This window comes from Clinocottus analis, unplaced genomic scaffold (assembly GCF_023055335.1).
Source record: "Clinocottus analis isolate CAN_PGR_092001 unplaced genomic scaffold, fCliAna1.0.p SCAF_16, whole genome shotgun sequence".
NCBI lineage: Eukaryota > Metazoa > Chordata > Actinopteri > Perciformes > Cottidae > Clinocottus > Clinocottus analis.
The window spans coordinates 13586950-13601949 of record NW_027175887.1 but is presented as its reverse complement, the minus strand read 5'-3'; the positions used below and the strand labels follow the sequence as shown (position 1 = coordinate 13601949).

Below are 15000 nucleotides of genomic sequence, written 5' to 3'. Positions count from 1 at the left end.
TCATCTATCAGATTAATAATCCTGCTCCCCTTCTCATTCTCTGTCTCTCTTCCTTCCCCCTTGTCTCCTTTCTTACTGTGCCAAGTGAGGATGCTCAGCGTGTCAAATGGGTCTGCGTGTCAACGTCCCATCATTACAACCATCATCATTAATAACCGTATCTAGATTGCTGGATGCCCTCATTAAGGTTATTCAGGTCTAAATAACCTGCAGAGGGAAAGATGCTCTCTGCCTCTGAAGGCTGGTGGAGCCTGACTTGAGCTGGCCATCTATTAGTGTTAATGTAGACTGCACCAATCGCGACCATTCTCCAGCCCCCAGAGCTTGCAATGCCGTGCCCGTAGAAGCAGCATCTTAGTCCAACCACGGCGTCTATGCTCACTGGAGTCCGTCTCTGATTGTTTTCTAGGTTTGGGACTTGCTTTGATGAGTTTAAGTTAAAGGTGATGTTCAAATATGACTATATCATTGTCTTTTTAGTTTGGTATAACTTGGTTGAATTAGTGTTCACAAATTAGACCATTTCTGAGATGACTGCAAGCTCCTGGCGTGCGTCAGGGGTTTTATTAAAGCTGCTCGACAAATAGATGTAAACCTTTTCTCTTCCTGTCACAGAGAAGCTTATTTTACTGATAAGGATGTGTTTTTTTTCTTTTGCAACGTCGTCTGCCATGGCCAGCAAACAAAACCCAGTGAATCTAACGTTATTTCACACTTTGTAAACAGGGAGTTGTAGTTTTAAACCCAGACGTATTTGAACAATGGGTTTCCTAACTGCTGCATTTCTCCCCAAAAAGCTGTTTTTCATTGATGAAGACAATACGCTCTGTGGTTCATATTAGCAATGATTGTTTTACAGATCACAACCATGGCTTGTAATGATGATCTTTCTATTCACATTAAGTGCATGTGGAGATCATTTTTTTAAACACTGTGTGTTACTACTTCCTTTATTTTGCGTAGTTAGTTAGTGGCTGAAACAATAAGCAGATGTTTCTGTCGAAAATTAATCTATTGCTAATTTGATAATGAATGAATCATTAACCTTTTCTTTGTGTCTTTAATAAAGTTATTATTATTATTAGTTTGAGTAGAAGAAGTAGTAGTAGTAGTAGTAGTAGTAGTAGTAGTAGTAGTAGTAGTAGTAGTAGTAGTAGTAGTAGTAGTAGTAGTAGTATTTAAGTCATTTAAATAAAGGTATTAAATAATCTTGATAAAGCTTCACAAATGTTGTTTATTTCTGTCATATCCATTAAATGTATGACTAATACAAGACTATTTACTATTCTAAACTATTTTTTAATTCTGGGCAAATGTCATTATTTTGAGACATTTTCTTGGGTCTCGGTAGCAAAGGTCATCTCCTGCTCACTGGCAGCACTAATATGTTTCTGAGCTTTTGTTACTTGAACTCCTGGGTCAGTTATTCCTCTCTGTGCATGTCTGAGTAGCTACAGGACGGCATTGTGTTGCCTATACGATTAACCGATTCATTTAGAAGAAAGAAAATATATATTTATTTCCAGCCTTAAACCCAGTGCAGAGCTCTGAACTATAGCTACATGTGTGATGAAGCTCATTTGTTTCATAACAGTGATACCAATGTTTCAAAAATTAATGCATCTCTGATTTATTCATGTTTATATGCTAAATGCAGCGTTGTAAAGAAAAAAAAATACCATGTTGCCCTACTTTTGATTGCATGTTTCCATTTTTCTGTACCGTCTCCGTTAACCATTAATTACAGAAATCGGCTTCCACCTGCCCCGGGTGGAAGGACTTGATTTCTGACAAAATGTCTGCTCGTGGATTATGTGAGATTTGATATGAGCAGTGACACAGAAGTTCTAATGCTTCTCAAATATTTTTTTGACAATCCCTCCGATGATAAGCTACATACTGTAGATGTCTACCTGTTATTTGTTCTATTCATTCTCTGTCGGTAGAAAACGCAGAGCTCAGTCTGTGTTCTATCTTTAATATCTGCTCTCTCTCTCTCTCTCTCTCTCTCTCTCTCTCTCTCTCTCTCTCTCTCTCTCTCTCTCTCTCTCTCTCTCTCTCTCTCTCTCTCTTGTTCTTCCGCAGTAACTCCTGGGTTCTTCTCACTTCACAAAGAGCCTCGCTCAAATCCCCAGACAACACGAGAAAAAAGGAAATAACATCTGTCTATCTGCATATTTCTATGTTCAAAAAACAAGAGGAAATAACACAGAGATCGACAGAGGACAAAAGACATCTCAGAGGATGCGGAATTAGAAAGAACAAATTGCGTCTGGAGGACCAAAGGGAAAATAAACCTTTTCTCTCGAATCCACCAGCGTGGAGTCACCTCACCTGTACCTTCGGATTAAAGAGCAGGGTCATGTCCCAGTTGCCATGCGCATCGCCACGCTGACCTGCCTCCCCGGCCCTTCCCCCTTCCTCTTTCTATTGGCCCAGCTGCTACTGCGGCTCCTCCTCCTTGGTCCGGAGTTGGTGGGAGCCGCCTCCTCCTGCCCCTCCCTCTGCACCTGCTCCAACCAGGCCAGCCGAGTCATCTGCACCAGGCAAAACCTGGAGGAGGTGCCGGAAAGCATATCAGTCAACACGCGATACCTCAACCTGCAGGAGAACTCGATACAGGTAAATATTGCCTGGAGCCATACAGTCATCGGGTGGGATCATGTCGAGTCGGCGTTTATTTTTGTTGTGCATTTTGTAACTGCGGGTTGTTCCTCACGTAATGGTCGGCGTTATCGTTTTTAATTACAACTCGATCACGGCGTACGACACAAACACAAACACATTTTCAGCACATAGCCTGTTGACACGTCTTAATACGGTTATTGATTTTCATCTGTTCCCACTGTTGCCATTTTAACAGTTACTGATAGAAGAGTTCACACAGCACACACACACGCAAAGACAGAGAGATGTACGATATGCGTCCTTACGCTTGTGTAAGCATTTTTGGAGGTTTTTTTTTTTTTTATCAGAGGGATCATTTGCTTTTGCAGCCGTGTGTGGATGTTAGGATTAACTTGTTGATGCAGGTTTCCTCTTGGAAACTTTAGTTCTGGGAAAAAGACAGAAACGTTAACGGCGATAATGGTAGAAAAAAAGGCACTTAAGCCTCCGCTGAACTGAGGGAATATTTTATGAATTGAAAGCCAGGCGTATTTTCCATGACACCGTGCTGCCTTTTGTATGCATTACCAATTTATCTATAGTCCCTAGACAGCGCTATGTGGCTTTCCAGCAGCAAGGGGAAATCATTTCACCACAGAACATCGATACAAAACACATGAATCTCTACATTTATAAACAGTTGGTTGATTTCACTCTTTGCAGCAGCATTTGAAGTAATTGGATCCAAGTTGACAGGGCTTTGTTCTTTTGAGATTAATTTTCATTTCCACTACATGTGATCTCCTCTAATGAAAAGCAACAAGTATCCTAAACATTGGTAAAATTGTCCTGTGCATCTCTCATCACGTCAAACTTTTCTGCTCATCGGACAGAGCAGTCTGTGCCTCACAGAAAACATCTTATTATTTGACGCCAACGGAGCATAAACGGGACATTGTGCCACATGATTTGCTATGTGAGGGTTTAAAGACATGCTGTTCACATGAAAGACAAATCAAAGAAATGATAACGGTATTCGTTGCATTTGGGTTTTTTTTTTTAAGCCGAGAAATTCCGATTCGGTTTGTTGTATCCTGGAGCCCCACTTGAAATGATTAAAAATCTAAAAATGTTTTAACACCTGAAGGCATCCTAGATTCTCTGGCTTATTTTTTCCTTCACTGAGTACCCTGAGAGTAAAGCCTTGACAGCTCCCACCCCCTCGTAACATATCCACCGCTCCCTCTCGCACCCCCCACCTGCTCCTGCTCTACATACAGAAGAGGCAGTGGCCCGACTCCAGGAGTCTCTGTGTGTCCCGCAGAGGGCTTTGGCCGCACATATCTCAAACAATCAGAGCTTTAAGGGGCTTGTAGTCGCGCTCACTTGCTGTGTATCTTGGCCTTCTTGCCAACTGAGCTCCAGTTGGGCTGCATCAAGGCTGACCGGAGCCCATGCTTCTTATAATCGTGTCCTCCAGCAGAAAAACATCTCTGTTGGTTGACCATTTGGAAAGTCGATCAAAACATGTGTCATGCAGAGTGTTTTAAAAGGGTGTTCATTTATTTGATTGTTTTCTCTGCCGTGTTTATTTGTGGTGACGCTTCCTTGCAATGAGGTCCAATACAGATTGTTAGATCATTTTCAAGGGATTATAATGTGGCAGTAGAAAGCCCCTTAAGTCTGAATGAAACAACAGTGTGAAAAGGACTTTAGTGTCTCGAACATGCACTGAAATAAAGTTAAGTTTCGGACTAGGGAAGGGTTTGCAGTAGGCTTACAATCGCAGAAGAAGTCAAGTGTCTTACACCTGCTTCTGTTTGTTGAATATACGCATTGAATTCAAATGAAAAGGTGCATTATGTAAGATCTGAATTCAGAATTCTTAAAGCATTAAACAAATTAACTAACATTATCCACATAATGTGAAGAGGCTACAGTGCTGACAGAGATATCTTCTGAAACAAGCACGCTATCCAGCTAGCCCCATCCTGTCCTGTCGTCTAATGCCACTTGAACCTCTAGAGGTGATAGTGAGCCACCACAGCGTCTCGTCTGCCCTCAGTCCGGAGAACAAAGAAGTAGAGCTGGCCCGACTCCCGCCCCGATCAGCAAACTTTCTGTTGCCACAATTACGCAGCTTAGACCCAGTGCTCCCACGGCCCACTGTCACTTCAGGCGCCGGGCTTTTTGCCGGCCGGATCTGAGCTGCTCCCCTCCGGTCCCGAGCAGCTCAGCAGCTCAGCAGCTCAGCAGTCCCCCGTTGTTAGAGAGGATGAAACTGAAACATGAGTCGCTTCCTTCGATTCTGCCACCACCACAGACTCATGCCAAAGCAAAAACTATCAAAATGTAATGTTACACTGACCGTACGGTCACAATCAACCCACAGGTCTGACGTAAGCTGTAGGCCGATGCCACACATGGAGATTATACGATTGAGGTGTTATTTTGTTGTATTTTACGACAATTGCCCTGCCCTTCTGTTAGTTATTACATTTTTCGTAATATAATTTGAAGCAGGTGACTCGGTATACATGTTGCACCTTTAAATGTGAGAATATTTCACCATCAGTACCCAAATGAACCACGGTTACACAGCATGGTTTGGAAGGAGTGAAGGAGTGATGCATATTGTATTATCAACAAGATCTAATAGGGAGGTCAGGGTGACCCTTGGAGTCAAAACAGACTGGGAGGCGCACATGTCTAACTGGCTGGTGCCGACGCTGTCAGCTGTCAGTGGGAGTCTGTCTGAAAAGCCCACCTTCCCCTGCAGACAGCAGAAGCAGCAGTCACTGGGATGGAAAGATCAGCTGTTACCATTATGAGCAGAGAGATGAATAATTCATATTTGTAAGGTTTGTTTATTTAACATGTGTTTAGCCATATGTGTGCCTGTGAATCATTAATTGACAATGTGTTTTCTTTTACATGGTTTTGTAAAGCTTTGCTCATCTCTAAATTTGATAAATATGAATCATGTCTCCGTAAAGGTTATATGCCCCAATAAGGTTATGAAGTAAAAAAAAAAAAAAATGAACAGAAAAAATAAAACATTTTAGTAAAGCTAACAGTCCAAGCAACTGATTGTGTTGACAGAGGTAATAGTGTTTACCTGATTGGGAAGCGGAGGGTGGGCGCTGCACTTCTGTTGGTCAGGACAGCGTTTGACGGCGTTTTCAGCAGAACAGTGGCCATGATCTAAGCAGTGAGGCTCACATGCACAAACAGTTACGTGCTCCCAGCCTGACTATGTCAATAAACCACAAAGAAGTCTAGATTACAACACACACAAAGGCAAAGTGACTTCATTCTCTGCCCCGGTAGACATTACTCCGCTATCTGTGGCTATTACCTGAAGGCCATAGTAGTACACCTACTTCACAACAGTAACAGTGCAGGCAGTGGAGACCCCAGAGGACAAAGAGTCTGTATTGGTAGCCATCAATAAGCATGTCATCTACATAAATCAAGATGCTGTAAAGTAACTTTGTCCTTATCTGTCCCTCCAGGTTATCAAGTCAGACACTTTCAAGCACTTGAGGCACCTTGAGATCCTCCAGCTCTCCAAGAATCAGATCCGTCAGATTGAAGTCGGAGCATTCAATGGCCTCCCCAACCTCAACACACTGGAGCTCTTCGACAACCGCCTCACACTGGTGCCATCACATGCCTTTGAGTACCTCAGCAAGCTGCGGGAGCTGTGGCTGCGCAACAACCCCATTGAGACTCTGCCAGGCTATGCCTTCCACCGCGTGCCCTCGCTACGTCGCCTGGACCTGGGTGAGCTCAAGAAGTTGGATTTCATCTCTGACGCAGCCTTTGTGGGCCTCATTAATCTACGCTACCTGAACCTGGGAATGTGTGGGCTGAAGGACATTCCCAAACTGACGGCCCTTGTGCGCTTGGAGGAGCTGGAACTGTCAGGAAACAAACTGGAGATCATTCGACCCGGTTCCTTCCAGGGCCTGGTGTCCCTCCGCAAGCTGTGGCTAATGCACTCACAGGTGTCCGTCATTGAGCGCAACGCCTTCGATGACCTGAAAAGCCTGGAAGAGCTCAACCTGTCACACAACTCCCTGCACTCCTTGCCCCACGATCTCTTCACACCCCTTCACCAGCTGGAGAGAGTACACCTTAATCATAACCCATGGATCTGCAACTGTGATGTGCTTTGGCTTAGTTGGTGGTTGAAAGAGACGGTGCCCAGCAACACCACCTGCTGTGCCCGCTGCCATGCTCCTCCATTCTTAAAGGGCAAGTACATTGGAGAGCTTGACCAGAGCCACTTCACCTGCTATGCGCCGGTCATTGTGGAGCCACCTACAGACCTTAATGTCACTGAGGGTATGGCCGCTGAGCTCAAATGTCGCACAAGCACGTCCACAACGTCTGTGAACTGGATCACCCCGAATGGCACACTAATGACCCACGGCTCTTACAAGGTGCGGATATCCGTCCTGCACGATGGCACACTGAACTTCACGAATGTCACTCTGAGAGATACGGGCCAGTATACCTGCATGGTCACCAACGCTGCTGGCAATACCACAGCAACTGCTGTCCTTAATGTCACCGCTGCTGATTCCAGTGTCAACTACACCTACTTCACAACAGTGACAGTGGAAACAGTGGAGACCCCAGGAGACGAAGATTCTGCGTTGGTAGCCATCAATGAGACATTCATCCGTGTTCACCCTGGGCCCACGCCCTCAGGTCACCTGTGGCCAGGTGTCTCAACCACAGCCTCCTCTCTGTCAGCAGACTGGTCCTCCTCCTCTCCTCGGACCACCCGACCTTCGTTCACTGTGCCCATCACTGAGCCGGGCTTCTCGGGCCTGGATGACGTGATGAAGACCACCAAGATCATCATAGGCTGCTTTGTAGCCATTACCTTTATGGCAGCAGTGATGCTGGTGGTGTTCTACAAGCTGAGGAAGCAGCACCAGCTGCACAAACACCACGGCCCCGCGCGTGCCATAGAGATCATCAATGTGGAGGATGAGCTGGGGGCGGGGGCCAGTGGACGGGGCAGCGGCATCTCAGGAGGCTCCACAGTGACGCAGAGCGGAAGCAGTGGAATAGGAGGGGGCCAGAGCCTCAGGCTGCACCACCCAGAGATAGTCAACCTGCCAAACCTGGCCCGATCGGAGCACCTCAACCACTACTACAAAACCCATCACTTCAACAACAACATGATGGGCCTGGGCATGGGAACATGCTCTGGCGTGGGCCTCAACAACAACAACAACCCCCCTTGCTCTCAGTCTCAGAACACGTCCATATCCTGTTCCCAGGTCCCAACCAGTGGAGGAATGGCCACAGGTGGCACCCTGTCCTCCTCGGTGCCCCTGCCCCAGTTGGGTCTCCACAGTTCTCTGAAAGGCTTTATGGGGAAAAGCCAGAAAGAGCCCCTGCTTTTTAAGAGCAGCTCCAAGGAAAATGTGCAAGAGACTCAAATTTGAGTAAAAGTGAGAGTGAAAGTAGGAGGTAGGAAAGAAGAGATGCTAGTAAAGAGGGTGAGACAGAAAGAGCCTGTGAGACCGGGTGTATGAGACTGATTGTAGCCTACTGTCCTCACGGACGTATTCCAGAGAAGATTATATTTCACATAGACACTGCTTTGTATTGTCAATCTGTTGACAGAGAGAAGCAGATACGAAGACTGAAGGTGGCAGAGTTTGATGTATCTGATCAGCACTAGTCCCACCAACAGCATCCACACGTCATTTTAAACGTACTCAGACACAAACATATACGATGTAAACCACAAACAGCAGAAACATTTCGTTTACTGTGCAGCAGCCGGCTTTAGTCATCGCCAAAGTCAAGATCAAGACAACTCTTTTCATTTGCATCCACCATCAAAGTGGAAAGCTATGAATTCAGTGACGAGCATCTCTAGGTTTTCTCCTGACTGCTGATTCGTATATTTCCAGACACATTCAGTGTATATATTTGGAGGGAGACACAACATTGTCCATTGAACATGTTGTCAGATTAGTGTTTGGCACAGACACTGAGCAGCAAACAATGGTTTGGGTGAGCGGTACGATCCCAGGTTTCCAGGAAGCACTAAAACAAAACAGAGAAAGCTAAATTAGAGCCGTGCAATGATTCTGTCCGAGACACACGCGTCAGACTAATATTTCGCAGGGAGACAGAACTACAACTATTGTGTTTTTCAGAGCGTTTTCACTCTCACTTTCTCACTTTTCCCCCTTTTACACCTTACCGTCTTCTTTGAAGGAGGAGAGAAACAGAGTGGTCATCATGGGAGAAGAAACACCCCATGGCATATAAAAGGACAATGAGAGATATGAAAAGGACCGAAAGTACATATTATATATACCGTAAATATATTTTCATTCAAAGAAATAAATTATAAAGAATCTTTATCAGGCTTCTGACTGAAAACTACAACGTCTGAAGAAAATATATATATATATATAAAAATATATATATAAATTTAAAAAAAATAAGAAGTACACACAGATGTTGTAGTGGCCCTCATGAACGACTTTCCAAACTTGGAACAAGATGGCCGCTCTGACTGTGCTGCATAAGGACACGAGTAGGACAGTGGCATCTGTTGAGAGGGAGATAAAACAAAAAAACCTGGCAAAGTGTTTGAGTGAATTTATTTTGGTCTCGACTTTTTTTGTAGCCACACAAAGTGTTTCCCCTCTCCTGTCGCATTCACATGAACAGGGTCTTTGGAGGAGGGAGAGCTCTACCGCAAAAATATGAAATACGACTCCAGCTCTTCATCATTTGGTATACAGTATAGCTATAGCATTAATAATAATGATCATAATGGTAATAATGATAACAAGCTTAAGCTTTGTTTGGCATTATGATAATTTAATGATTGACACATTAAATGATCAATGTTACAATATTTTACTGTACTTACTAAAAAGTAGCACATGCTAGTTCAGCATGCTCTCGAAAAGACACATTCGGTTTCGACGTATAATGTTTCACAATAATGATATGGCACACTATTGTTATAATGTTATCATTATTATCATCCATGTGACTATTATTATTACTACTTGTGCCTACACATAGCTGAGAAGTACTGTTTTTTCATTTGTATATGCCACTGAAGTAGTTTTATGACTGATCCTGTTGGACTTTGGCTAATGAATGGCGGTGGGACGGACTCAGCGTGCCACTAAATGAACTCCACATGCATTGACAGGAAATAACCTGGCCCTCAAAATGGATTCCTCAGTCCGGCCCTCGCTGACTCGTCTGCTCTGATGTCTCAAGCAGACAGGACCCCTCATGTTATCACGCATTAAAGACAGGACATGGACCTTTGATGAAGACTGCTCCTTTGCAGGGGATTATTTCACAGCTGTATCTCAGTGTTATCGTGTATGAGTGGATTTCATGGCAGCAGGGAGCTAAATGGACGCCGGGCATTGCCAAGCATTTTTAAAGGTAAGCGAAGCTCGTTAGCGAAAGAGAAGGTGGCATACAGTGCAGTATATAGTGGTGGGTGGATTTTTTTCTAAAGAAAAAGGACAATTCAATGAAAAAATATAGAACCTTATAGATCTCTTTTGAAAAAAAAAAAAATATTATGATAAGTGTTTTTCATTTTGGGTTTTTATCTAGTTTGATTATTTCATTTTTTTTTTAAATCAAGTGATATCTTTATTGTAATATTGTTATTGTTATTATAATTAGCTAATTACACTGGTTATAATTATGAGAGATGTTCTGTTAGCAGAGGTCACTTTGAAAATTAAAAAAACCTGGCACATAAAATGGCAGTTGAAGTCTGTGAAACATGACGGCTATTTTTTTTTTTTTCTCCTTCCTTTTTTGTTACGATCTACTTTAATTGTAGTATCGCTGTTTGTGTCCCTTTGGCTCGAGAGGAGACGGAGACGGATGTGAAGTGGTCGGCACTGGGTCCTCTTTTTTTCTCTGCACGGGGGGGACGGGAAAAGGCCCCGCTCTGGTTTACAATCTCACCCACACTCCCTCCTGTGCTTTCCTGAATGTCATCGCCATCACAGTGTTCAGAGTGCGATTGCGCTGTGTCAACACCTCGTTGCCATGACGACACACTCAGACAAATGCGGCAAACGGCGTCACTCGCCGGGCGCCTCTCGCCGGGCGCCCCCGTCGCCCCCTTTGGCTGTCACGTTTCCTCTTAGGTTTCGCCGTATCTCGACGAGCCGGGCCAGTGTTCCTTCAATGGTAGCAAATCAATCAACCTGAGCATTGTACCATGTCCTCACATAACCCTCTCCCAAACACACACACACACACACACACACACACACACACACAAAACCTCAACATCCTGCCATCAGGTTTCCCTGGCAACTGTTGCCGCTGCGACAGCCCTTATCACAGCGTCTTGCTTTGGGTTTCGAATGCTAAACAGACGGGAGCAGACAGTATAGAGTTTCCTCCATGTGTGCTCGTCCACCTCAAAGATCTCTTCCTTGTTTCCTCGTTAATGCATTTCATTTGTTTGCGCCGGCAACTATATTTTGCACCACCGACTTTCCGCCAGTGACTCGTACGCATTCGCATGCCACCGTCCCCCGTGCATTTAATTAGCAAAGACCCCACACCGCTGCTGAACGCATTTTATGCACCCTACACTTGTGATTACCACTCATACCCTGCATCAGTCATTAACATATTCCTTTCCCAGCACAAGGGATCCATATTCCCCTCACAAGTTATTTACATATTCATCTGCCTCTGTGTGTGCAAATAACGGAGAAATTATAATGTGGGCATGCTGGTGGGTATGAGTGCCGTGTGTGTGTGTGTGTGTGTGTGTGTGTGTGTGTGTGTGTGTGTGTGTGTGTGTGCACCAACGACTGAAAGCAAGGACTGTTACAAAAAGCTATTCCTCAGATACTGCGTTCCCTGCCTATCGGCTGCAGGAGCTCATCACTTTGGGAAGCATTGTGTCGCCCCTATAGCACCTGTGAAGTGGCACAAACCAGAGGCCATGTGATTGAGGCTCGCTGGTAGAGAGAACAGCGGTTGAGCCGGAGACACGCAGTCACAGTGCTGCAGTGTCTGAGTCACAGAGCAATGAACACACTCCCAACACTCTAATGGAAATGCTGTGTTTACTGTGCAGGAAGGGACCCGCTCGTTCACCCATTCAGGGAATAGGTGAAAAACACCAGAATGTGTGTTTGCGAGTGTGTGTGTGTGTGTGTGTGTGTGTGTGTGTGTGTGTGTGTGTGTGTGTGTGTGTGTGTGTGTGTGTGTGTGTGTGTGTGTCAGGGTGTGTGTGTAATGTCTTCTTGGGTTTTGTGCAGTTCTGGATTACTAAATGTCTGTTGTACTGTTGTATAAGGCAAAGAAATGGCAACAGATACACCATTGTTGATGCAATGCTGCTCAGTGTGTATTTGAGCATGTGTGTGTGTGTGCGTGCGTGTTCAGGTGGGCTCACGCTAGCTAGGTTGTGTAAGGAGGGGAAGAGGGAGGAGGGGCGGTCAGACCTCCATTTTAAATCCCCAGTTTAAACCCGCTCTGTCTGTCTCCCTCTGCTCGGGGCTACTTTTATGATCCTCTCACTGACACTTAAGTAAAAACAGGATTTTTTTTCTCGCGCTCTCTCGCTGCTTATTGGGACGAACCAAACGGATGAAAGGTCGGTCTCCTTTTCAAGCGAACATCCCCAACCTCTTTCTTTATCTCTCTCTCTGTCAATCTGCCACAACTAATCTCGGGTCAAGGGTCAAGTCGAGCGGCAGTTTCTGTCTCGCGCGCACAACCTCAGCTAGCTAATTAAGGTTAGCGTCCGCGTTTTGAATTGTGCCATTTGTTTTTATTGTTTTGCCCCGGCTCAGCCGTATACGGGAGTAACACCTGTTGGTGAAACTAAAGTGATTTTTAATGTGCATTTTCAGTGGCTGTATTTATGGTTAATCGCCTTGACAGTGATGTGACTTTTAGTCATAATCATAACGATGCACATGAAATGATTTGCTGCCGCTCTCTCGTGGCGCGTGAGGTTTCGCGTTAGCACAGATATCAGGGCGCTCCGGGTTCAGGCTGCTGCTGATTGCGGCCCCGCTTGCCCCCCACCCCTCCCCCCGCCCCTCGAGGGCGGTGTCGCACACATGTTAACCTCGGCGCTACAAGGCTGTGTGAGCACCACACGGCTAAATTTCTTTTCTGTCATCCCCCCTTTAAAAATAGCAGCGAAGCGACAGTAGAGCTCAATGCATTATTGATACACGCGGTGTCAATGATGCATGGCACTCGTGCTAATTTTCTCCCCCGTAGCAGAGGCCAAGAACATCAAACCGCTGTGAAAAGATGTGCATCGTTATTGCTATTATTTCTCGCGCGGCCATCGAGACGACGCGTGAGAGCCGAGCCAAACGTCGCAGCTTGTCTCCTCACATGATGGCTGCTGTGATTCTGTTAAGTGCAGCAGTGTTTTGTGCGCCACTGTGTCACCACCGAGTCCCCCCGCACCCGCACACCCCCATCAGCCGTGTCTCACTATCCTCTGTGCTTGTGCTGTCAGGGGCTGGTTTCATCACCATTATGCTGGTCTGAAGGCCGATTTGATGGCACCAGTTTTTAGACGCCCGGGTCATTCTGTTATGAGAAAAAAAAAAGAGTTTTTTTTTTTTTTTTGTCACTGTACTGTTGCTTCTGCTGGGGCTTGAGATGAGATGTGCACAGACATTTTTATGTGTCATCACTGTGAAAACCCCTGCCCTGAAGCCACTTATCAAAGCTTACCACACACAAACATGTGCACGTGTAAGAAACACGCACACACACACGCACGCACACACACACACACACACACACACACACACACACACACACACACACACCGACACTGACTGACTGAGTGATTTATTGATTGAGGTGGTGCTTTCTTAAACAATTTGCAGCTGAGTGCATTGGAGGTTAACACAAACCTCTCAAGCGTTGCCACCGTGCTTCAGTTTTATGCGCGTGTGCTTTACATCCTGTGAAGGTGTCCTTAATTTTGAGAACGGCTGGAACATTAGCACGTGGCTTATTTCCTTGTTGCTCCTGTAACCACGTTGTTGGTCACGAGATGTCCGTCGCGGTCGCCCTACGAGCTTTGGCGCTGCGTAGCATCGGGAGGTGTGTGGGGGGGGGGGTTTCGTCAGCGTGTGTGTTGGGCTGTGACGTAAGAGTGATGAGTGGTGTCTCATCCCAGATGACTATCTCCTCTATGTCACTCAGTCGTGGGTCAGAGAGCCTGTGAGCCGCTGCTCCGAAGGAAACCGAGGAAAATCCACACAGTCATTGGAAATAGTAACATGTGGCACGCTCACAGCCCGTGTAACTGTAGCCCGAGCGCTGCTAAACACCGAGCTTCTTGTGAATGCGTCATATTGGAGGATATCAGTGTTTTTGTGGGGAATATTTGTTTGGGGTTCAACTGAACAAAATGGCGCGGACGGTTAAAATATTTTTAAAAAGGCTGTTTTTTTCGACCATATTGCGCTCGCAAACACAGATTCGTGTTTTCAGAACAATCTGGGATGTCGCGGCTCTTGTAGGAGCTGGAAACACTCTCCTGCAGCGACCTCATGCCCCCCAAAAGCGCTTTGGAAAACTCCCCTTCAGTTTGGTGATGTGTGCGGACTCGGGGACTTGTATCAGGATGTCCTGAGCCATTCGTAACCATTAAAGGATGTGCTGACCCAGCAGCTGCGCTCCTCTCAGAGGACAGGCTCACAGTTAAGTTTCCAAACGCACATCCCATCCTACCCACGGAGGCCCGGCTCCCAGATTTACTGTTTATGGGCACCTTGGCTCGGCATCATAATCACACTCTGCTGTGTCTGATGTTTGTTTGAAGCTGGGCGGGGGCCATGGAGTACATTTCAGGGCTTTGAAGTGTAAATTCAGGTCTGGTTGGAGCAGCGTATGGAGGCCAGCGGGGAGATAGCGACAGCCATATGGATATAAGCTGCTGGTTTGATAATAGAGCGGTCTCACCCTTATCGGTCTACTGAGGTGGCAGATGCCTGGGAGGACGCGGGGTCGAAACCCAGAGCGGACAGCGAGGGTCAGAAGTCGTCTGGGCTCAGAGAGGTGAAATCAGTCCTGACCTAGTTACACCTCCCCAGCTGAGCTGTGAACCAGAGCTGCAAAATCCTCCCAGTGAAAGAAGTTTTTTAAAAAGCAGGAAACAGTTGTAAATAGTCATCAATATGAAATAAACTTTTACTGGGAGATATTGATTTTTCTTTACCCTTTTTTGGTCTCCACCCCCTCATGTCAGCCAGTGAGGCATGCCGCGCTTTTCTCATCTGTGCTGATTTATTTATCCGTCCGGGCCCTTTCCTACACCCTCATCTCACGTCTGCTCTCGTTTCTGCTCCCGGCCTG

At 45.8% G+C, this 15000-nt stretch overlaps 1 protein-coding gene across 4 annotated transcripts in view; it reads left to right on the top strand.

Annotated features, from left to right (window-relative positions):
• Positions 1-13705, top strand: part of lrrc4ba (leucine rich repeat containing 4Ba) — a 37124-nt gene extending 23419 nt beyond the window's left edge. For all 4 annotated transcript variants that reach the window (XM_068578573.1, XM_068578572.1, XM_068578575.1 and 1 more), the window contains exons 2-3: positions 2086-2622; positions 6123-13705. In XM_068578573.1, the coding sequence (XP_068434674.1) occupies positions 2377-2622; positions 6123-8075 (2199 nt within the window). In that variant the 5' untranslated portion in view covers positions 2086-2376 and the 3' untranslated portion in view covers positions 8076-13705. The remainder of the gene's footprint in view (positions 1-2085; positions 2623-6122) is intronic.
• The last annotated feature ends 1295 nt before the right edge of the window (positions 13706-15000 follow it).